Source organism: Brienomyrus brachyistius, chromosome 7 (assembly GCF_023856365.1).
Source record: "Brienomyrus brachyistius isolate T26 chromosome 7, BBRACH_0.4, whole genome shotgun sequence".
Lineage (NCBI taxonomy): Eukaryota > Metazoa > Chordata > Actinopteri > Osteoglossiformes > Mormyridae > Brienomyrus > Brienomyrus brachyistius.
The window spans coordinates 19,454,758-19,477,200 of record NC_064539.1 but is presented as its reverse complement, the minus strand read 5'-3'; the positions used below and the strand labels follow the sequence as shown (position 1 = coordinate 19,477,200).

The following is a 22,443-nucleotide window of genomic DNA, read 5'->3' as shown; positions in this document are numbered from 1 at the left end:
AAAACAATTTCATGTCTTTCCAAATTTTTTTTTTTATTTCTGTTTCAGCAATGCATCATCCAAGTTCACATCTATATATAGGCAGCTATTCATCAAATGAAAAATATTGGCAAAGCTATTTTGTCGTTCACTAATAAAAACAGCATTAGGATAATATGTACCAAAAATGAAGTTACTCTCTTCACTTGAGAGCGTCTAAAATATGTATAAAAAGCACATCATACTTCATTTACCACAACATGCAAAGTGCCAACATATCCAAATTTCACTTAAAATGAAAATATTAAGCTGAATGAGATAAAAATATACTCAAATACAACAAATATAAGCACAAGATAATCTTTTATTTACAAATAAGAAATGTCCTGTAAACAGCATTTTTAAACAGTTTTCACTTGGATAAATATATACATTTTATTTAAATCAATTACCACAGGCAGTCAACAATTTATAATAGATTTACAAAGTAAATACTGTAAATATCATCAAGGCACATTCTCCCCCATACATTTTAAAAATGTCATTCTACTGTTCCACATAAAATATTAAGCCATATATGGATTTCACTTAAGAATTTATAAAATGCACTTAGGTTTATTAATGAAAATGTCAATTTCAGCTACTGTATGAATCTACTTTATTTCATATTTAAGAGCAGCAGCCTAAAAGGAGAAGAAAAAGCGAAAACACTGTCCTGAAGGACTTCGGTTTCGAGGAGCAGAAAGTTTTAAAATTACACGTGTAAACGTCCAGTAACAAGTGAATCCATCTCTATAAAAACTGTGCATATCGATGCAAACATGTCGCTCTTGTGATGAGAATTACCACCTGGATGCTTGGTAGCACTTCGCTATCCTGAGATGTTCTCCTCAGCTTGAAGACATCGGAGTACATACAAGATCACCTGGTAGCAGAAAATGTACTGCTCCTGTGGAAGACACAAAAATGGAAATATGCAATTGCTCTCCTAACAATTAACAACTGGGCAACATGAACATGCAATGAATATGTGGCTGTTTAATACAATTAGGCCACACCTGTACTACACTGTACTAACCAGTAGAAAAGGAACTCTGCAGTACAAGAACAATTCATATGCATTTTATAGAACACGAATTAAAATTGTGATACAAAAGTAGGATTCACCTCTGTCTGAACCATTCCGTGTCTTTGCAGCCTCATCGTACGGACAATGTTAGAAATATCAAACTGAAAAAAAGAAAATTCGAAAAATGAAGCCAGACTAGCCTATGAGAATTGTTCTGTGTTGGAGTCAGTGGGCATTTCACTTGATTAAGGCAAATATTTTTACACTGCATATGTGTGAATCGTATGACAGTGGCTCAGCATGGCCACTTGCTGCCGTTAGAAATCAAAGACTTATTAAAGAAATTTACTTGTACTTACATCTGCATCTTTGCTTATAAGACCAAGAACAACATCAATGCATATAAGGGTTCCAGAACGACCTATTCCTGCACTGCAGTGGGTGATTATGGGACCAGACTGATGGATGTGCCTCATGTAGGAGATGAACGTCAAAAGCTCTTCTGGTTGTGCAGGTGTTCCGTGGTCTGGCCAACCTGTATAGTTCAGGTGAGTAACCCGCTGGATCTCTTTGGTCTGAGGAAAACAAGAAATATAAAACAAGTGAATCCTGAGGTGCATACGAGAAAACAAAGCAGTAACGTCAATTAAATGCAAATACTTAGTACCTGGATGTCCTTAACCTCAATAAGTCGAATAGTAAAATTGTCTAGATGCTGATCCTTCATCAGTGTGATCTGTAGCCTGTCATCTACCATTTCAGCAGTCCTGGGTGTGTCTGGCCAATAGCGTTGACATTTGATTTTTCCTCCTTCCACCTCTTGAGTCATCATAGCGATGACATTTGACTTCTGTTCCCACACCATTTGCCAAAAGTCAGCCAGGGTTGTTGGCAACGGTCCTTGGCAGGCAATATACATGAAGTTCTCATCCGTCACTGGCATGTTGATGAAGTTGGCGTTGATATAGCCCCCGTCTTTGCCCAAAACCACACGTGTAGTGTCAACTAAGAAGAAACATGCAGAACATGTTTTTAAAACCAAATGTTATGAATACAAAAGCCTTAAATACTAATGCTCTGTAAGAGCCAAGTTTCATTTTTTCTCTAAAAGAAAAATGCGATTTTACAAACAAGACTAGAAAGTAGACTGCGAGAAAATTATCACAAAATGACTGACAGAACTCAATCTCCGCTAACATTTTACATTTTCCCTTATGTTCCCTTATGTTTTGCATTGTGTAAAATCACGGCAGTTCTTTTGTATTGCTTTAAATCTATGTGTATGTATGATTGTACATTTGTGCCCAGTGAAACAACAAGGTTCCAAAGGTAGTACACAAAAAGACAATTAAGGTTGCTCCACTCACAGGGGACAATGTTCTTATATCTGTTCTTCTTTTTGTTTTCATTGGTTTGCCCTATCAAGCAATCATCCAATGGCTGCAAGTTCTGCAGGTTCTGTTGAAATACAAGGAAATCAGAATTACGCTGCAGCTAAAACAGTTTCGCTGCGGTTCTAGATGTAAAACAAAAAATAGACGCCTTTGCCAAAAGAGATACAAGTCACTGTACAAACTACTGTAGAACATATCACAGTAGATACAGAAGAAATGCAGACCTCAAATTCTTGCAGGGGAACCTTCTGTTCCAGCAGCCCACGAAGCATCCGCACGACCGAGTTCAGCTGGTTCCCCGTGTACTGGCCATCCGGGACCACCTTCACCAGGGGCAGTGAAGTCAGTTCTTCTTCAGTAATTATTGGCCCATCTGAATTAAGCAATAAAAAAAAAAGTTCAAATGTGAAACTTCAAAATATTTTACGACGTACCCAGAGGCTGCTATACTCACACTTTGATGTTACGCAACAAAATATTGGAGTTCACAATTTAGCTGCACTGCTACGTTTTATAATTTCCTGAAAACAAATCATTTTTTTCCTCACTAGAGGATGATATCAATTCTGCCTTAAAATATTCCTAATATTGCATATACTCTGAGAGACACAAAAAAAAAATTCCAACGGCCTCTCAAATACTGATCCTTTGAAATGGTTGTAATCGAGACAGGGAGCAAGTTCACGATGAATAACATCACAGAGGATCGCACTGCACTGCAGTGTCGCTGTGCGGGGATTTGTGGCTCAGGCCCCCTGTGGTCTGGAATAAAATCACGTAAAACGTTTTTGGTCACATTGGCGAGCGAACTGAGCATGTGAGTGGAGCAAAGCCAAGAGCATCATGTGAGAAGCCGCCATAAAACATGGACTCCAAAAAAAAAATTCCCATTCAACTTCTTACACCAACTGTGCAATATACCGCGATGGGGAGTGTGACCATGCAGAACCGTGGGCTGTAGAGATCAAGCCGCCGCCCCGACTCTCACCTCCATCACGCTTGGGGTTGATGTTTTCTATGGGCAAGTCGTCACTGCCCCAAGTAATTTCATCCTCATCCTCGCCATCCCCCGATGTCTGCAGGTGGCTGTGGGAGGGGAAACTCTCAGTGTAAATGTCCCATTAATGATCACGTTTGTTGAAAGATTAAGACTGACTTAATTGACCGGGGGGGGGGGATACTGGTAATACATACATACAAAGTTAATGAGCGACTTTGAGAATCTACTGCATCAGCTTTGGTAATTTATTTTACTATGAGTCATATGGTTTCAATAAGAAAAATCATTGAATAAGAACATAAATAATTATACAATTATAATAATGCTTTTTTCTGGGGGGGCGCTATATCCAGCGTGATGAATTAACCATGGCAGACAAACTAATTTAATGTCCAAATTGCTGACAGGGCTTTAATTACCTTTTTGACTGAAGCTCATCGACACACTCCTCTTTCCACGCAGTTTTTTGCGACGTCTGTAATCACACACGACATATGGTTTCAGACACTTATTTATTCAATGTGTTCACAGTGTCACAATGGTTCCGTTCACAGCAGTACCTCTGGGGAATCCTCAGGAAGTGAGGAACCGTCACAGTCAGTGTCCTCAGAGAGGTCAACATCCTGACCCTCCGTTTTCTGCCTGTTTAAGGATCTTGGATCATAATCTGGGAAGAGGCGAAAAGATATTTAATCATTTAAGAATGTCAGATGTGCAATCTCTCATACAGTTAGTTTTCATGTATATTCAGTACAGAAAATTGCTACAAGTAGAAAGCAACCAAATGCTTAAATGTTACACCATATATTGACTGAAGAACTGCTTGAATACAGTGTAGCGGACGCAGTACCTATTGGTGGGATAGGGGGTGGGGCTCTTTTGGTGTTAGAATTCTGTTCCTCAGCAGAAAAGCCCCGTTTCGATTTCAGCCCGGTCTCATTACCGGCTTCTGAAATCACAAAGGTGAGTAAACATTGGCCAAAATAATTCATACAATGTTGATTAAAAAAATGTTTATAATAATTTATTACAAACATTACGGTCTTCAAGGTTACTGCTCAAAGTAAATATTAAATTCTTTAGATCAGTATTTCCCAACCCAGTCCTTGTGAACCTCCAAGTGTTCCAAGTTTTTGCTCCCTCCCAGACAGTCCACATTTTTGCTCCCGGTTGAGTGTTGGAAGGGACCAAAAATGTGGACTGTCTGTGGGTCCCTGAGGACTGGATTGGGAATCCACTGCTTTAGATTTATTGTGAAATTATTCACTATTTGTTCAGTAACAGGATTTATAACTAATTACAACAATCATCTTGGAGACTACCAGCAGAGCCATGCATACCTGTGTTTCCGTTGCATTTGTCAGTGGGAACAGGTAGGAAATCCAGATAGGTGCTGGGGGTTTGGTCAGGAGGTCGGGACACCGTGAGGTGAACCAGGCCTTGGGCCTTGCGGATCGTGGTGACCGCTCTGGCATGCGACACCCCAGTCATGGGCTCCTCATTTACCTGTTTGGGCAGGAGAAAAAAACTGAAATCATGACACTGACACTAACAAATTGTGTCTGGATTAAATAAATGGATAACCTAGATATGAATTGGGTTTTGCAAAAGGTTTTATACAATGGACATTAAATTGAAATATTTCACAGGTTTTCAATAAAGTGTGAGTTTTATTTAAAGTAATAGAGCTTTGCTCCTGAAATCAAAACACAACTGTAAACGTGAAGGAGGAAGAGTGCCAGGTGTTTGGGCCAACCATGTGACACGCTGATAAGCACTGTGCAAAAACCTTGAAACGCTGAAAAGCAGAATTTATTGACCTTGAGAGAGTTAGAGTATCGAAGCCCTTTCGCTCTGGCGAGGGAAACGAACCTGCAGCAGCCGGTCGCCTACTTGTAAAATCCCGTCAGTGTCTGCGATTCCTCCTGGCGTGATGGACTTGACGAAGATACCCCGCTCACCGCCTATGACGGAGAAACCCAGGCCTCCTGACACAGGCTTCTGCAACTCTGCATGAATGACCTGCTCCTGAAATGAGCATGGAAAGCCGGCTTTACGATAAATACGTTCTCTAAATCTCAAATACTGCTCCAACAATAATAGACAGAGGGAGAGGAGAAGGAAAAAAAAACTATGTGGGCGTGAGAAACTGTAAATGTCCAAGAACAGATCAGCTGAGGAGTAAAAGTGCAAAGTGGTAAAACAAGAGGGCAGGGCGTTACCTCCGAGGGGCTTACTGCAGAGTGCGGGTCGGAGCCCCCACCTCCGGGCAGACACCCTTAGACGGGGGCGAGGGGGGCACAGTCAGCAAACACGGTTCACAAAAAGGTCTTTCACAGGCAGTTAAGACACTAAGTGTCTTGTTTTGAATTAATTGTCCACATCTATGTGTGTGTGGGACATATTTTAAATGAATACTTCAAAATTGTTTCAATAGGCTGACAAACAGTATGCAAGTGAAAGAAATGACATACTAGTTACAATGTGCAATGTAACAGTAAAGAATAGAGAGTGATAAAATGCCAGCATGTTAAACAGATCAACACACAGTATGAATGTTTCAATTTTCTACAATTGTTTAACATTATTAAATAATAAACCTGTGGAACATACCATTGATGTTTGCAGGGGTATTCATGTTTGGGCTCAAGTTGTTAAAAAACAAAGAACTTTTCTGTCCTGGTGTGACCGGCTTTCTATCCCTGTAAAATAATAAAAACAACAATTAACACCGACACAAACCAATAAAATGTTAACAAAAAGTTGACTAAGTTAATCGATGGTCTAGAGAAGTTACTAACAGATATTTCTAAAAGATGACAGACTTTAGACATGCTTAGCGATATCAGTACCATTTCCCTCTTGCGCCACCAACAAAGGAAATGTCTTCCATCTTTGAGCTGATGCAACTGAGATTTACATACTGACTTTCTGGATTTTCCTGCCCTTCACGCTCATGTGTATGATGTCACCTTGTGACCTTGAGCACGATTTCCTTCGGAGACAGATCCAGCAGCCTGTAGCTCTCGCTCAGTGTCAGGTTTTGGGTAGGCGCCCCGTTGATGTAGTGAATCAAGTCCAGTGGTCGCAGGCTGCCCTCCGCTGAGGCCATGGAATCCGGAATGATGTCCTTCACGTAGAGCACTCCGAACGGGCTATCGCTGCCACCACCCAAAATCAGCCCTGAAAACCCAGGGGGGAAAATAAATAAATAAATAAATCACAAAAATGTCCATCTTATTGAACTTTAACCGAATACAGAAACACTGAGAGCAAACATCTTGAATAAGCCAATGACACTTATAGGCTTAAAGTTCCTGAGAAATGGGCTCTAACCAAATCCTTTGCTACTACATACATGTTGCATATCCTCAGCAGACGCTACAATCTGTGCAAATTACCTAGATTTTCTGCTTGGCACTGAAAGGGAATATCTGGCAGCAGGTGGGCTTCTATGGGGGGCTTGGGTATCTCCAGGACCCGGCCCACCACTAAATTGACCACCTTGGGTGCTGCGCGGACCAGGTTCACCACCTGTGTGTGGCTCATGTTGGACACATCCGTGTTGTTAACCTGAAGAGGACAATATCAGCCATTTAATGTACTAAAGCTCTTGTTACTGTCAGTTTATATAACGGAGAGCATCAGACTTCGCTGTACCATGATGAGCCGGTCCCCCGGCTGCAGTCGGCCGTCACTCTTTGCAGGGTCCTGTATGATGTCATGGATGTAGCAGCTGAGGTCATTTCCCCTGGTCAGCGTAAACCCCAGACTTCCTTTCTCTGATTTGACGAGCGAAACGTTCAGCTCCACTTCCTGTTGGGGGGCATTGATTGAAAATGAAGTGCGAGGTTACTGTGAAAAGGGCACATTTCAGTTTAGTACAAAAAAATAAAAAAATGCTTCTGAGCATGGAAAACTGATCTACCTTTTATCTGCTTCATTACTAACAAGTGTGAACCATGACTACTGTACACCGAGTGAAGAGTAAGTCAAAAACTAGCAACTCAAGTGGTGCCCTAAATTACTGATAAGCACTCACAGGCACAAAGTCCTCTAACGCCAAAGCATTGTCAGCAGACAGGGTGTCTTGCAGGGAGGGAGGAGAGAAGGCGGGCAGCTGGGAGGCACGTTCCACTGGGGAGGTGGGCGTGCTTAAAGAAACAAAAAGACATGGATGTTGTGCCATTACCTTATTGACTGTGCAAAACTACAGAATAAAACCCTTTGAGACCACGTACGTTCTGTATAGGGCTCAGCAGTGTGGAAGAAATGAAATGGCCCTGTTCAGCCTAACAGATCATTTTAGAAGGCTGAAATCACTTTAACGTCAACTCTAGAGGAACACGTGTCTGCTAAATTACACTTAGAGTGTGACTACACACAAGAAAGAGTATGTTACCTAAAATGGCTATAGGTGTCAAAGTCTTATTCAATGTTTTTGTTGAAGTAGAACTTCACATAATACTGTTTTTGATTAAATCCAGGCAATAGTCAGCTCTTACCACCTATATTTTACTTTCTAAATGCTGCAATGGCTGCAATCATATTGTTAGGTGACAGATGCATACAGACATAATTAATATTAATAATATTAGTTAATATTCATACCTCCTGTTCATCTCGGGCAAACTGGGCGACTGGTTGGGTGAATAGTATGCAGAGTGAATCGTGCTGTCGACCTCGCAGGAGGCTTCATAGGGGTGGAGTCCTGACATGTTGGCCATGTGGTAGATGCTTGGATCCCAGCACTGCGGGTTTTGCTCCTGCGGCTGACTGAAGACCTTCTCGATTTCCTCGTTGTCGGTGCTATCGCTGTAGCTGTCGCGCCGCTTAGGGGATTTCAGCAGTAGCCTTTCCAGAGCCTCTTCTACTGGACCGGCATCCCACTGCCTGGATCCCACAGCAGACAAGTCGTTGTTTTGCAACCCGACAGCCTTGGCAGAGATGGAGTCCACTGGGGCAGTGGGCTCTTCTGGAGGCGATGCCTTTGAAGTCTAGAGGAGGAACAGTCAAGTCAACTGGTCAACATTACATAAAGAAAACCCGGCCAATAATGCAGACTGGCTAGAAAATATTTTTTTTCTTCTTCCTACCAAAGTACTGCTCAGGACGGGAAGAACTCCTTTTGCAGGTCTGCAGAGAAGCAGGGTAACCTCCTGGCCTGTTCCTCGTAACGCTGAAATCACCTCCTGAGACAAGCAAAAATACATCAACAATATCAAACACATACAGATATGAACTTTTACAACATGCTATCTGTACTTATCCAAGTTCACTGTACAACACACAACTTCATCCTGAATATTTCCGGATAACATCATCAAGGAAAAAAATGCATAGATTAGCTACTAGGTAAATCCAAATCGAACACAAGGAACCTCAATCCTGAAAAATAAAATAAAACTGTACATAATTCAATCAAAACAACTGCCAGTGGAAATTTACAGTAGTTCAAAAAGTTAACTTTTTGAAGAAAGGTTATTTATAGCAGGACTGTTTAGGTATTAGAGGCCTTAGTAGCTACCTTTAACTACATTTAACACAGCTGACTGTATACATGTTGAAAGAATATTATAGAAATACCCAGAACTCTATAAAAAAAAAAAAAAAACAAAGTATTAAGATTAAATTGCTATAAGGTAATATGTACAAGACATACGTGTTGAGACAATCCTTTGAGCGACGTCTGGTTGACCTGGAGGATGACATCTCCCACTTTGATTAAGCCACTCTCTGCAGCTGGCTGTCCAGGAAAGAGCTTCTTAACCCTGACCATGCTGCTGCCAGGGGGCTCAGTTGGTTGGTTCTCTTCACGGCTAAAGCTAAAACCCAGGCCTGAGGAGTTCTTCAGCAGACCCACCTCAAACACATTGTCTAGGAACACAAAAAAAACAACATAAAGCATAGGTATAATGGAAGGCAAATGAGACTGCTCCAGTGTTTTAAGGCAATCTTCCCCGTACGATAAACACCAAAGTACGCATTTCCCTCCCGGGCAGTATCTACAAAAGCTGATGGCAAAGCTTACCGGCAGTAACAAAGCTATATTCTCGGTCTGATTCTTGTGTCAGAGTTTTCCCATCATGGCTGCCTTCCTGGCTGGGCACTGAGGGTGGGGTGGACTTTGGGGTGAGGGGGGCATGGACTCTGGCAGTGGGGAGCTGACCCTTCTCCAGGCGAAGGTGCACCAACTATAAAATGAGGAAAAGCAGAAAAGTACTTCCAAGACAAGGAGCTTCACACCAAATCCACATAAGAGAGACACCTACAGCTCCTGTGGTTCAACAAAGAGAGCAATGCAAAACAATGCAAAGGTCATGGGTTCAAATCCCACGGAGCACAGATAAATTGTAATCCTTCCCTCTACTGTAAGTATTTGGGAAGCATGTATTGCGGTAGTTGCTAAAAACAAATTGTGGAGTATTAATGAATTTCTAAGACATTGTAGCACAGAATGAATTAAAGTAACCACAGCTACAGTAATTTCACATTCACAGTGAAATAACCATTGAACTTTATTTTTTATTAAATATTTGATTTACCTGCCCAGTATCTCTCAGGGCTTCCACTGCCTGCTTGTGAGTTGCACCTTCTAGACTTTTCCCATTAACAGCCACAACACGGTCACCTGCAGTGATCACATGACCGGCAATTATGGAAAGAAAAGGCCGCGGTAACATGTTAAAACACGAAAACTCCAACTCGCCATTAAACAACCATCAAAGGGCATCATACTGTATGGCATCGTTTCCAAATCCGGTCCTTAGGGACCCACAGACAGTCCATGTTTTTGCTGGAGCTGAGAGGGAGCAAAAACATGCACTGTCTGTGGGTCCCCAAGCAGTGGGCTGGGAAACACTGCAGCATTCACATCACATGACCCCTGCGTATTTTATTCTTCACTGGAGATACTTACCCTTCTGAATCCGTCCATCCAGCTCAGCAGCTCCGTCGGGGATTACGGCTTTAACATAGATCCCCCCATGTTTCACACTAGTGTTTACCCCACCCTGCAATGAACCGTACAGTTACCATCACGGACACAAATGAAAGGAATATGACTATTATACATCCAGCTAGAATGGGACTATTCATTTCTCACATTAAAATTGTCGACAGAACTGAGGTACGAGTTCACTAATAAACTATCATTACAGCTGAATAATTATAATAAAAGCAATCATGTTACTATTTCATGTTTAAATAATTTGTCAACAAAGAAGGAGAAACCTATTAAAACTACAATACTAAAAAACAAACTTACAGAAGATGCCATTAGCAGGATTAATAATTTATTAGTGATATTTTTAGCACATACTTTTAAGTAAAAGTATGTGCTAAGGTAACGCAGGTTGCATGCTCTGCTAGAGACACACACACACACACACACACACACACACACACACACACACACACACACACACACACACACACACACACACACACACACACACACACACACACACACACACACACACACACACACACACACACACACTGATGCCCAAATGCTGCATTCCAAAAATCTGCATGCTGTAGGAAAGCAATCATACTTTCTACTAAAATTAAGCCAATCAAGAACAAGCAGTGAGAGTAGGATCAAATAAAATGTAAAGAAAATAGAAAAAAAAAAGCAAAAACCTTGCCGAACAGTACCGTGACACTTATGCCCAGGCTGTTGTCCTTTTTGGACAACTGCACGTCAAATAGATCTCCAGGAAGGAGACTATTGACATCTGGGTCATTATCACTTAATTTTCCCATGTCGCAGTTGGGAGTTAATTCCTGTAAACAGAAAGATTCTGAATAAGTAGGCTGCCATTGACACAAGTACTGTGCAAAGATAAACAGGCAGGAGTCAATGACAGATAACATGCAGGAAAAATTGCATTCACACCCCAAATGCAATTGTGTAGAAATCATACACATACGATTAGTAGCAAGGAACGCAATGCAGCCCCAGCAGTATTAGTCAGTTAATTTTGTGTAACTCGGGTGTGAGATCCATCGCGATCTCACATCTCACCACAATTTGTGACAGAAAAATTATTTTTAAAAAAAGATAAAAGAAAAACTTAAGTAAAACAACCTGGACATGCATTCATTAAGTATTCAGTGTTGGGCTGTAATATCCATTTACAGTCTAGACCAGGGGCAGCCAAACTTATCCTCGTAGAGCCAGTAAGTATGCAGCTTTTTGGGATAGCCTTCGGGTCACCTGTTCAAACCCAGGTGCGAGGACTCTTCAGCCAATCAGTCCAAGTAATTTAATTAGGGAATTGCGGCAAAGACGCACAAGCCCTTTCTGGAAGATTGCCTACCCTTTGTCTAGACAAATGTACTGTGGTATATAGCAGTAATGCTTATTAAGCAAGTCAATTGATTGGATGGAGTTTGGTGAAACAAACACTTCCATAAATGGCATATTTAATTTCAATTAATGTCTTCTGTCCACACACACAACCATATGAAGGCCACAGAAAGCTCTAATAGAAGAAATGCTAGTGTCTCTTCAGATCAGATGCTACACGGTCCTGATAAAGAAATGCAGCTCTGGGAAAAATTAAGAGATCACTCTATATTTATTATGCCTTTTTAAATCCTGGTTTAATCCAGGTTCTGCAGGCAGAAGGCTACACAGAGAGGCAGGCTGCTTCCAGGCTCAAAGTTTCTAAGACAGCAGTACATAAGAACGTGGTGAAGCAGGAGACACTGGGAATGACCAGAACCCAGCTAGGTAGAGGGTGGAAGCGACCTTCAACTTATCCAGCAGTGCCTCATACATCAGAGGATGACCCTCAAGTGACCTTCAAAAAAAATGGCAAATATTATATAGGCTGAAGTGCACTGCTAAGACGATTCATAAGAGGTTCCTCGAAGCAGGACTGAAGACTCAGAAAGGAAGGAAGAAGCCCTTCATCAATGAGAAGCAGGGAAGAGCTGAGCTGGAGTGAATGCATATTATTCACAGGTGTATAAATTGAGAAATGAGTGAAACTGAAAATGTTGCTGTGGTCTTATTTTTCTCCCAGAGCTGTATGTACATATATACGCACCTCAATATCATTTATATAACGCGAGGGGAACAAAGACTATTTCAAAAGTTATAGAAATCACACCATGTACTAATTCAGTGGTATCTATACACAGACCTGGCTTGCTGGCTGTATTGTTTTAGGCATTTTCTTCTCTTGACTACTTGAGTATGTGTCTTCATCCATGTCCGAATCTCCCCTGTCTGAGTAATCGAGATCCTTGGAGAGCTCTGGGCTTTTCGCTTTCCTCATCTTAGGAGGCAAGGCTGGGGGCACAATGTCAGAGAAGGTGCTCTGTGCTGAGGGCAGGGCCGTGGGATCCGCTAGCGGGTGACGATGGTAGCGCCCAAGGTGTGTCGGCGACAGGCTGGCGCTCTCAGTGGGGGAGTCTGGGAAGATCGGACTTTCCTGGCCTCCCCCGGGGGCGAGAGCGGGCGGCTCTGCCTGAATGAGGGCGGGGGAGCGGCGCCCTTCCACATGCTCCTCGGACGACTCGGTGTCGTCCTCTCGTCTTTCACGCGATGATGGAATCTGGCCGCCATCTCTGAAGTGAGCTAAACCTGCTAAAGTATCTGAGGAATGCAGAATGCAAGAAATTAACGAGACCTGTACCTCAATGACCACAAATACAACAAGTCCTACATGGTTGGATAGATATCTGCAGCTACCCAGGAGAATCTATATTGGTCTGAAACATCTATTGTGAACACTGTTATACAGCCAATTTTCTGCAATTTTCTGCGCTACACACCTGACTCGAGTCCACAAGAAGAGGCTAAGTTTACAGATGCCACAGAAAATGTGCTCAGGGAAAACATTTACAGTAGCAAACTTATGAGCATTTAATCTTAATTAAAGCAAACAGACTTATGGGATACCATCATAGAGTCTTTCTTTAGGCTGAGAGACGACCAGCGTGACATCATCTGGTGTGCTCTGGAGGATCTCAACTGCAACATCATGTGGGATGCCCTCTAAGTTTACACTGTTCACCGAGATCAGTCGGTCCCCTGGAAAGAACACACCTTCAGTCACACAAAATGCACTGCAACTCGAGAACTTCGCTCAGTGTTTCCCAACCCGGTCCTTGGGGACCCACAGCCAGACCACATTTTTTCCCCCTCCTTCCCAGCTCCCGGCCAGATCAGTCCACATTTTTGCTCCCTCCTAGGTCCGGGGGGGAGCAAAAATATGGACTGTTTGCCGGTCCCTGAGGACCAGATTGGGAAACACTGGCTTAGATGACCCATTTTGCACAACTGAACTGCCTGAGCGGCTCGCTCTTCAGTGTCGGTAACATTAGCCAAGCCAATCCAAAATGAGATCAAAAAGAAGAACCTGGCTTCAGGGTGCCGTCGATGTCAGCAGGCCCCCCCGGAGTAATGGAGCTAATGAACGTCCCAAGATCTGCACGTCCAGAATTCTCTCCTCCAACTATCTGGAAACCTGCATGCAAATAGATCATTACATTTGTGGGAGATGAGAGAATTAAAATTCAAACTATTCTTTATCCCCCCCCCCCAGCAAAATATTTAATATAAACAGACATCAAAAACTTGATGATTAAATATTCAGCCACAATACTTGGCAATTCCTTCCTGGGGGCAGTGTGTGGCATTCTATAGTCATTACAAATTTAAATAGATGAAGAAAGCATATTTATATTAAATATCCTAACTGCATAAATTGTGTTCAATAAACTACCAAAAATTATTATAAAATCAGTCCAGTAAAATCAGTCAAGTTACTTCATTAAATTAATTACAACCAAAAAAAACATTTTTGAGAGAAAGTAGTACTTACCTTCTACAAGTATGCTGGATACTTTAAACAAGCAAATGAATTTTATCTCACTGATTATCGTAGGTCATCAGTCAACATTTCAGTGTGATAAGCAGTCTGTTTACCAACTCACCCAGGCCATACTTCACATCCTTCTTCAGGTTAGCTGTTGTAATCGCTCTTTCAGGTGAAGGCAATGCATTTATCTTCTTTTTTAAAGAGTCTGTTCAAAAATGTGAATTCATTAGGAACGGAGAAGACTAGGCAATTATTGAAGCTCTTATTTCCAAAGTAGCAGTTAGTAAAATCACATTAACCTGGATTTATCAGATGGAACAACTGAAACATTGTTACAGAATGTAAATTAGTAAGTGTTGCATGCCATCATGTTCAATGTGCAAATGGACACAATCTTTCATCTATGATTATTAATGCAACATATTTACAGTTTTATCCCTCTTCGATGAAGGCGACATGAACACCAGAACCTATAGCCAGTTACAAAATGGACAGAATGCTCATTCATCATTATCTACATGAATCTTTATTTTTACACCCTAATGCAAAGCAAACTTAAAAAGGTGTGATGTTTACAGTACATATGTAGTCGGGTCTACTAGTATGCATGGATGACCAAGGTCCCAGGACAAGGAAAAGGCATTAGAATTTAAAACAGGAACAGCAGCATAACAGGAATGGCAGATAACACATCTAATTCAAGTGTAAACTGCTGAGTACAAAGGAAGGGATGCACCAGGAAACAAAAATTAAAAATCAGGCTGAATGCATAAAGTAAGAAGTCATGCAAATGTTAAAGTTAGTCATCTTCAAACCTACAAACCATTGCTGCTTAAGTCCACTGAAGTTGAACATTGCAAACAAGACCCAAATCAGTCAATCAGCTTTTTAGTGGTCAAATGAACACAACAAATCAGAAACAGTTTTGCTTCTGATTATATATGGGCGTCAGCTGTGCAGCTAATTTACTATAACAGCATCTCATTTTAGTTTACTAAGAGTTATATTTACAAAATAAAATTTGTAATTTATTTCAAATTCATCAAGCTAGCTGCTAAAAGCATGGCCAAGTGGAATAATAAGGTTTAATGTAACATGACAAGGGATCATAGGGATTAAAGGGACTTAAATTTAAATTTGTACAAAACCCATTATCACTCACTGAATCTCTCTTATTGGCATCTGCAGCAGGCAAAAATAATCCAGATAAAACAGCCGCAGAAAAAATTAAGCGACCGCTCTATATTTTTAAACAAATCTATGTCTTTAAAACCTGGTTTAATCCTGGTTCTGCTGGCAGAAGGCTACACCAAGCAGCATGACGCTTCCAGGTTTACAGTTCCTAAGACAGCAGCACACAAGAAGAAGGTAAAAGCTGGAGACACTGGGAACGACCGGAAACCAGTCAGGAAGAGTGGGGAAGCAACGTTCTGATGCCAGAGATGACCGTTAACTTATCTGACAGTTAACCATGAATCAGAGGATGACAGCAAGTGATCTTCAAAAGGAATGGGAGACATTAAGTGCAGGTGTGAAGGGCACTGCTAGGTCAGTTTAGATCAAGCTGTTAAAAGCCGAAGGGTCCTAGAAGCAGGACTGAAGACTCAGAAACTGAAGTCCCGTAAAACAATGAAGAACGCCTTCATTAATGAGAAGCAGGGAAGAGCCTGGCTGGAATTTTCAAAAAAAAATAAAATAAAATAAAATACATTTATTATTGACAGGCGCACACCCATAAATTGAGAAATGAGTGAAACAAAGTAATTGTGTTGTAGTCTCAAATTATCTGTGGCTGGGCATAAAAGAAAGTAGTTAAGGATTTATTTTATATATAAATCTGACTGCATTCGAATTCTGTTTACTTGTTTGTGTATTATGCCTTTTCACGCCATACAAATGTAAACACAGAAAGGAAACATTTCCTCTTCCTTCTCCAAATGTTACATATTCAGTGATCCGCACAGGCTGAAGTAGACTGCAGGGAGTCACGGAGAGCTAAATGGAAAATCAAATGCTCAACTAGTGAATGACACTTGTGGAATGACAGGAACATTTCCCATTAACATGGTTCATAGACAAATCTGAATTGGGACTCCTATTGCTGCTTTTCCACTAGTGTGCTGAGACCAAATGTAGAAGCTAAGATAGACTTAGTTCTGCTGGTTTTTCAGCTACTATTAAGAAGACAGGCAGAGAAACTTCAAGGGGACCGAAGCTATGTTGGTCACAATGCCACAATCTGACCATTAATCTGATAAACCATTTATCACTATTCCCAGAACACTAATCTAAAATATTCGGTATAACAATCATCTGCTAACAATCAGTACTTTTAAAAGGCAGAGAAGTGTAACTAAACACCTCTGGTGAAACAACTCAAAAAAGGTGTTAACCATAGATAGGTTACTAGTTTGTCTTTCTATTTACCTAGTGACTGGTTACGCTAAAATGTTGTAAATAGTCTGTTTTATTACACAAACACAACAATAACAAAGACTGATTAATGTCCCCTTAATGTGAGGTAACACATTATCCATAATAAAATGGATTTCAATAAAATCTGAGAGAACCAATCATGGAAAAATCGTTAAATTAAAAGGTTTCATCAGTTTACAGAATAGCATTCAAATTTCTACAGCTAAAGTTTCAATGAACACTGCATGTAAAACACAATGATAGCTAGTTAACAGGCTGAACCACCAGCCATCTGCTCCTGAGATTTAATGCTAAGTGTTTTCCATTCAAACAGTATAGATTCACATGACAAATATATCAGCAATTTGCTGATTAAATATGGCCCTATAGCAACAAACGAGACTTTCAGAACTGAAAAATACTTCATCTTATCACAGTATCTACTAATTAATCACATCTAGATGCAGGAATATAAACAAGGAAATTAAAGATACACAAAGTACAAATGAATCATGTGCATCTATGTTTCATGCAGGCTGCCTTGTTTATACTGACAGCATTAAAACAAAAGTAATTCTAGTGGAAAAGCAGCATGTAGTGCAATGTCTGTTGCTGTATCATGTGTACATGCATAAATACATGCAAATACAATACAACCAGTCATTTTCCCTGTCTTATTGACCCTGCCATGAATGCAGCAAACGAGGGCTTCAACTGACCTAAGGAATCCTTCCTAGTCTCTGAAGATTAAAAAAAAAACTGGCTAGCATGGGGAAATGCACATTAAAAAAGTGCATGTGTGAGTACATGTGAGGTGTTTTAGAAAACTCAAAGAATCATGCTTTTACCTGACAGTAGGTGTCTGCAAGATTGGCAGAAAAGGAGAATTAAGGGACAGCGAAAGAAGGCAATGAAGTCAAATTATATTCCACAGACCTAGACTTGTGGTGACAAACCAGTCCTTGCAGAGGCCACACTGCATGTGGGATTTATTCCTAGCCGAGTTCTTCATTAAACCTTTTTTAAACCGCTTTAGCTATTGTCGGAATATCTACATGTGCGTAACTATCATGGAATATAAATAGTTTTTCAGATTCTCAAATTATTCAATAATTTATAGCCTAGTTTTTGAGCAGCTAAATGATACTTGACATTTCAGCACAATGGAGTGATGACTTGCATTCATTTACTGGGAAAGAATTTTTCCCCAGTCTCATCATTAGAAGTGCACTTTAACCAGATTTGCAGCAGCATTACATAATTCATTAGGTGAACAACAACATCAAAATTTATTTGGTGGGAGCTAAATGTAGCATAATCTGTGCCCTGCTAGGACTAGTGTCTAGCGACTCAGAGGACATGCAATTTCAGATTTATAAAGAAAGAGAGCCAGGCCAAACGTACCGTTGATTGCCAAGCAACCCAGTGAGGATGATAGATCAGGCGTGCGCATGCTTACTCCTGGAATACAAGTTAAAACTGACCTTGAAAGAAACTGTGTACTGGTACAAAAAGTGGATTAGTGCAGTGTTTCTCAATCCGGTCCTTGGGGACCCTGAAACAGTCCACGTTTTTGCTCCCTCCTAGTTCCCTACCCTAGAGCAGGGAGGGAGCAAAAATGTGGACTGTCTTTGGGTCCTTGAGTATCCGGTTGAGAAACATTAGATTAGGGCATCTACAAATATATAAATACAAGCGTATATTTTAACCAGTAGCTAGAGCAAATACAAAAGGGACTGACTGGGAAAAGGGAAGGAAAAGCCAGTAGAGGAAGCCTTTGTCATAACTGGTGCAGAAAGTGCACCTTTCAAGCATTTGGCTGTGTTTGGGTGCATGCTGGAGCGATGCAGTGCAAACTAACTGAAAATCCAGACCTTCGACATAAGCGTGTCCAGTTTCTTCAAAAGAGGAACAGTCTGATTCCTTCTTTAACCTTCCCGAACTCCAGCTGGGGCTGCTGTGGGCTTTGGAGACAAAAATGCTGTGGAAAAAAAAAAAAGAAAAGAGGGAAAAAATCAGCATGAAAGCATAGCTAGTGGAATGAAAAACAAACATTCCAAAAACAGCAGCAGGAAAACAAAATTATACAGGGAAACAGGAAGTAAGAGCTGTATATATGAATCCTTAATACAGAAATCCTTACAGACAAAACTGAGGGACGTACCCTTGCTGTCTGCGAGCCACAGTGATGGATTCGGTATCTGAGCTGGCACGGTGATGAGAGGATGGCACCTGGGTCTGCTTGAAGTTCATCTGTGACTGATTGCTGTACAGTTGCGCCTGACTTTCTGGGGACTCTGGCACTTGGCCCAAGTTGTGGTGGGAACGACTCATAAGTTTGGGGTTTGAGTTGGAGCCAAAGCTGGAATACGGGGAGTCGCCGGTGGGCAGGGGCCGGCTCAGCGAGGGCTTGTTGAGAGCCATCTCCGAGTAGGAAATCCGCTTCATACGGTCGGAGTCCGGGCTGCTGGCTGAAGTGACAGCTAAACTTGCAGTGCTCACTGCACGCTCAATGATCGGGCCTCCGGACAACTGCAGGTTGCTTAGAGGGCAATTTTCTGCAAGGCAGACATTTGAAACAAAAGTGAGCATTCAATGGAATGGATGCTTTCTTTAAAGGCAGTGTTTCCCAACCTAGTCCTCGAGGACCCAGAAACAGTTCACATTTTTGCTCCCTCCCAACTCCCTGCCAGAAGGGAGCTGGAATGAAGCAAAAATGTGGACCGTCTGCAAGTCCCCAAGGACCGAGCTGGAAAACATTGCATTGAATGACATGACAGAATCAGTATAAATTATAGTATTTCAACATATGAGAATATTATCTACCCATGTCCTGCAGCTCCTGATTGTTCTGCCGGGTTTTCATCTGCAGATGGAATTTGTGCTGCGCAGTGCACAGGTGCAGTAGGTATTGGCAAGTCTTGCTGTTGTCCGTCTGAAAGTGGTGCTTAATACCATCCGAGGTGTTCTGCAAGCTGATCTTCTTCTTCTGCAGTAGACAGAAGAAGGTATAAGGAGAACCTGCATCTGCTGCTACTACACAACCATAATTTGCAGAATTTCCACAAAACGCGCACATGCTTATCAGCAGCAAACACAGATGTCTCACCGTGAATGAGATCTTCTTCGTTTCCCTCCAAGGGAACCTTAAGACTGGGGTGCGAGTTCCATTTAGCACCTCAAAGATGAGCACTCCCTTGGAGAAGACCCCCAGCATGATGCCTGTCTGAGACCTCTTCTCTGGAAGAACGCGATGGAAATGGACCCCATACTCGGTTAGCCTTTGGCTGACCTACGTAACAGAAAAAAATATCCATCAAGAACACAGTGCAGTAGGTGGCCATTTACGGCCGTGTAACCCACACACTCCTTGCTGAAGTTGTGCCTAGTCTACTTACAAATATAACTTTCAAAGGAAAGTGACAGAACGTTACAGATTTCACATTTAGTTACAGAAGAAAAACTAAAATATTACTGTTTACATTTTGGCTACATCTGGGTTCACCATTATGTATGGTTCAATTGGGTTAATTCTTCTCATATAGTGCTTTTCACAACAGTCACCCAGGGCACTTGACAAGAGTGAATGGCAATCCATTACCACATCATTTATACAGAATGGTGCATGATACTCCTCGGCAAGATGAAAAGGAAGACCTTTTACATATTTTAAGAAAGTCTTTGCTTTCCTAAAAATAGTGTCCACTTTATTCCTTGCATGCTTTTAAGCATATTTCAGGGGAGAAAAGCAGACAAATGCACTAGCAAGCAGCTGCGGTATTTGGACTTACCTTCAGAAACTCAAACTCGGCCTCGGGCTCAGAAGCCCCAAAGTAGGCGCCGTGTAGCCGGGACAGATCTCCTTTAAGAGACGTTTGGTTCATTTTGTCCAGCACGGTTGCTGGCAAGTAATGCTCAAGTCTGAAATATGTTTTTCCATGGAGCTAAAAGAGAGGACAAGTCATAATTTACATTTTATTAATTAAAACTGGTTTGGCATAAAAGCTTTTCGCCAGTTGTTATTGTATGATAACCAATTCCCATTAACTTAAATAATCTTGACATTAAATGTCACATTTCGAAATTCCTTGGTGAGCTGAGTGAAATAACTGGACATCATCATCATCATCATCATCATCTTCATCATATTAACCTCAGGCTGGTAGTCTCCGAATTCCACTTGCAGTGCCAGCGACGCCAATAGCATGGCATTCTCGGTGTCGCATCTCATTCTCTCCTCCAAGATATCCTTACGCACTTGCAAGTAGTACTGGTGCTTTGTCACTGTGTGCCTGAATAAAGCAACGTTTGCGATATTTCACACTATGCATCTGTCCGCCAATCTCTTACCTTTTTGAAAACTGAAAACAAACACCCATGTCCTAAGAATGCAGGCTAATCGTAGGAGAGAATGAACGAGAATCTTACTGTATGAGATTAACATCGTCCAGGAAAAACTTGATTCTAAAAAAAAGATTAAAGTTAACGTCTGGTTTCTTTCTTCTTGGCTCGTCCTTCCAGCCTTCTGGGGCCACTTTCAAGAGTTTGGCCTCAGGATCAATAAAAAAGAATTCGTTTTCTGCAATATAAACAAAAAAAAAAATGAATGTACTTCACAATATGTTGATTACTGAGCAATATCACATTGGGTTTTACTGCCTTTGATAACATTAAATGATTGTTTATGAAAAATAATCCAAAGAAGGTGATTGGGGAAAAAAACTAACAAAAAAATAGCTGGCCATAATACAGATATGCAATTGCAATTCTTGTTAAAAATGATTATTCCTTGATGAATAAAACAATACAATTTACTTTCAAAATATTCCTTTTTGCAAGCTATCTGGTAAGTACCACTAAAATAAAATGTTATGGAAGAATACTTACTACTCAATCCAAGTTCAAAATATTTCCTAAATATTTCTAAACAATATTACAAATAAATATTTGGACAACCGACATCTTTGTTTACATGTTAATGTGCTCCTAATAAATTACGGATTTGCTTTGTGTGCTTTTACATGCTTTTATTTATAGTATTATAAGCTGCATCAAGTTTACCAACATTATGCAGATTTTAAACAGTGGCTTAACTTGTGTCAGCATTTCACTAACCTTTTAGGGTGGCAAGTCCAAAGAGATGATGTTCCACCAGACCCACGTGAGCTACCACCATGTCCAGAACATCCTTGCACATGGCCTTGATGTCACAGCTGACCTCCAGACGCTGTCCGTTCAACAGCACAACCCCCACCTTTCTCATGACCTCATCTGGCTTCCCTTTCTTATTCTACAGGGGAAACAAACTCAGCATTACATTTTTATGGCTATTCTCTATTCTGCGTGTGCTACTAAACATACCTTCTCAAACACACAGTACACACTTCCCAGCTCATACGTTATTAAACCTTAGAATTTCTTCTCGGATTCAGAGAAGACTAGAGTGTGCATGAACATTAAAAGTACTTTTCCCTTAGAATAGACTGGGAATAGAGCATGTTGCCAACAGCAAGTAGAAGTCTTTGAATATCATATTTTATACATTTGTTTGTATCACACAGGGTTTATATTGTGTGCTCCAGATTGAGACAAACAAAAACCTAAAGACAAGCTGACATTTCAGGGAGAGACTTTACCATGATTGAGGAAGGAACAGTCAAGGCAACACAAGGCTCACTGGCCATCTTAACGAATTCCGGACCGAAGTAATTCTGCAACACAGAGAAAAGAGAAAAAAAAAAGTGAGAA

At 41.1% G+C, this 22,443-nt stretch overlaps 1 protein-coding gene across 6 annotated transcripts in view; it reads right to left on the bottom strand.

Annotated features, from left to right (window-relative positions):
- Positions 1 to 16: 16 nt before the first annotated feature.
- Positions 17 to 22,443, bottom strand: part of ptpn13 (protein tyrosine phosphatase non-receptor type 13) — a 47,533-nt gene continuing 25,106 nt past the window's right edge. For 2 of the 6 annotated variants that reach the window (XM_049020582.1, XM_049020583.1), the window contains exons 11-49: positions 22,332 to 22,406; positions 21,811 to 21,985; positions 21,124 to 21,274; positions 20,849 to 20,987; positions 20,487 to 20,639; positions 19,805 to 19,987; positions 19,522 to 19,684; positions 18,860 to 19,253; positions 18,570 to 18,676; positions 18,100 to 18,156; positions 14,396 to 14,485; positions 13,819 to 13,926; positions 13,359 to 13,490; positions 12,598 to 13,052; positions 11,087 to 11,230; positions 10,362 to 10,455; positions 9,988 to 10,073; positions 9,474 to 9,636; positions 9,105 to 9,319; positions 8,539 to 8,634; positions 8,054 to 8,439; positions 7,485 to 7,596; positions 7,103 to 7,258; positions 6,844 to 7,015; positions 6,415 to 6,625; positions 6,056 to 6,144; positions 5,665 to 5,720; positions 5,315 to 5,470; positions 4,783 to 4,948; positions 4,293 to 4,391; positions 4,003 to 4,109; positions 3,862 to 3,917; positions 3,431 to 3,528; positions 2,667 to 2,815; positions 2,416 to 2,506; positions 1,716 to 2,053; positions 1,408 to 1,623; positions 1,147 to 1,209; positions 17 to 928 (exon numbers count right to left, since the gene is read on the bottom strand). In XM_049020582.1, coding sequence (XP_048876539.1) covers positions 851 to 928; positions 1,147 to 1,209; positions 1,408 to 1,623; positions 1,716 to 2,053; positions 2,416 to 2,506; positions 2,667 to 2,815; positions 3,431 to 3,528; positions 3,862 to 3,917; positions 4,003 to 4,109; positions 4,293 to 4,391; positions 4,783 to 4,948; positions 5,315 to 5,470; positions 5,665 to 5,720; positions 6,056 to 6,144; positions 6,415 to 6,625; positions 6,844 to 7,015; positions 7,103 to 7,258; positions 7,485 to 7,596; positions 8,054 to 8,439; positions 8,539 to 8,634; positions 9,105 to 9,319; positions 9,474 to 9,636; positions 9,988 to 10,073; positions 10,362 to 10,455; positions 11,087 to 11,230; positions 12,598 to 13,052; positions 13,359 to 13,490; positions 13,819 to 13,926; positions 14,396 to 14,485; positions 18,100 to 18,156; positions 18,570 to 18,676; positions 18,860 to 19,253; positions 19,522 to 19,684; positions 19,805 to 19,987; positions 20,487 to 20,639; positions 20,849 to 20,987; positions 21,124 to 21,274; positions 21,811 to 21,985; positions 22,332 to 22,406 — 5,979 coding nt within the window. In that variant the 3' untranslated portion in view covers positions 17 to 850. The remainder of the gene's footprint in view (positions 929 to 1,146; positions 1,210 to 1,407; positions 1,624 to 1,715; positions 2,054 to 2,415; positions 2,507 to 2,666; positions 2,816 to 3,430; positions 3,529 to 3,861; positions 3,918 to 4,002; positions 4,110 to 4,292; positions 4,392 to 4,782; positions 4,949 to 5,314; positions 5,471 to 5,664; positions 5,721 to 6,055; positions 6,145 to 6,414; positions 6,626 to 6,843; positions 7,016 to 7,102; positions 7,259 to 7,484; positions 7,597 to 8,053; positions 8,440 to 8,538; positions 8,635 to 9,104; positions 9,320 to 9,473; positions 9,637 to 9,987; positions 10,074 to 10,361; positions 10,456 to 11,086; positions 11,231 to 12,597; positions 13,053 to 13,358; positions 13,491 to 13,818; positions 13,927 to 14,395; positions 14,486 to 18,099; positions 18,157 to 18,569; positions 18,677 to 18,859; positions 19,254 to 19,521; positions 19,685 to 19,804; positions 19,988 to 20,486; positions 20,640 to 20,848; positions 20,988 to 21,123; positions 21,275 to 21,810; positions 21,986 to 22,331; positions 22,407 to 22,443) is intronic. The other 4 variants (XM_049020585.1, XM_049020587.1, XM_049020586.1 and 1 more) reach the window with 4 other exon arrangements.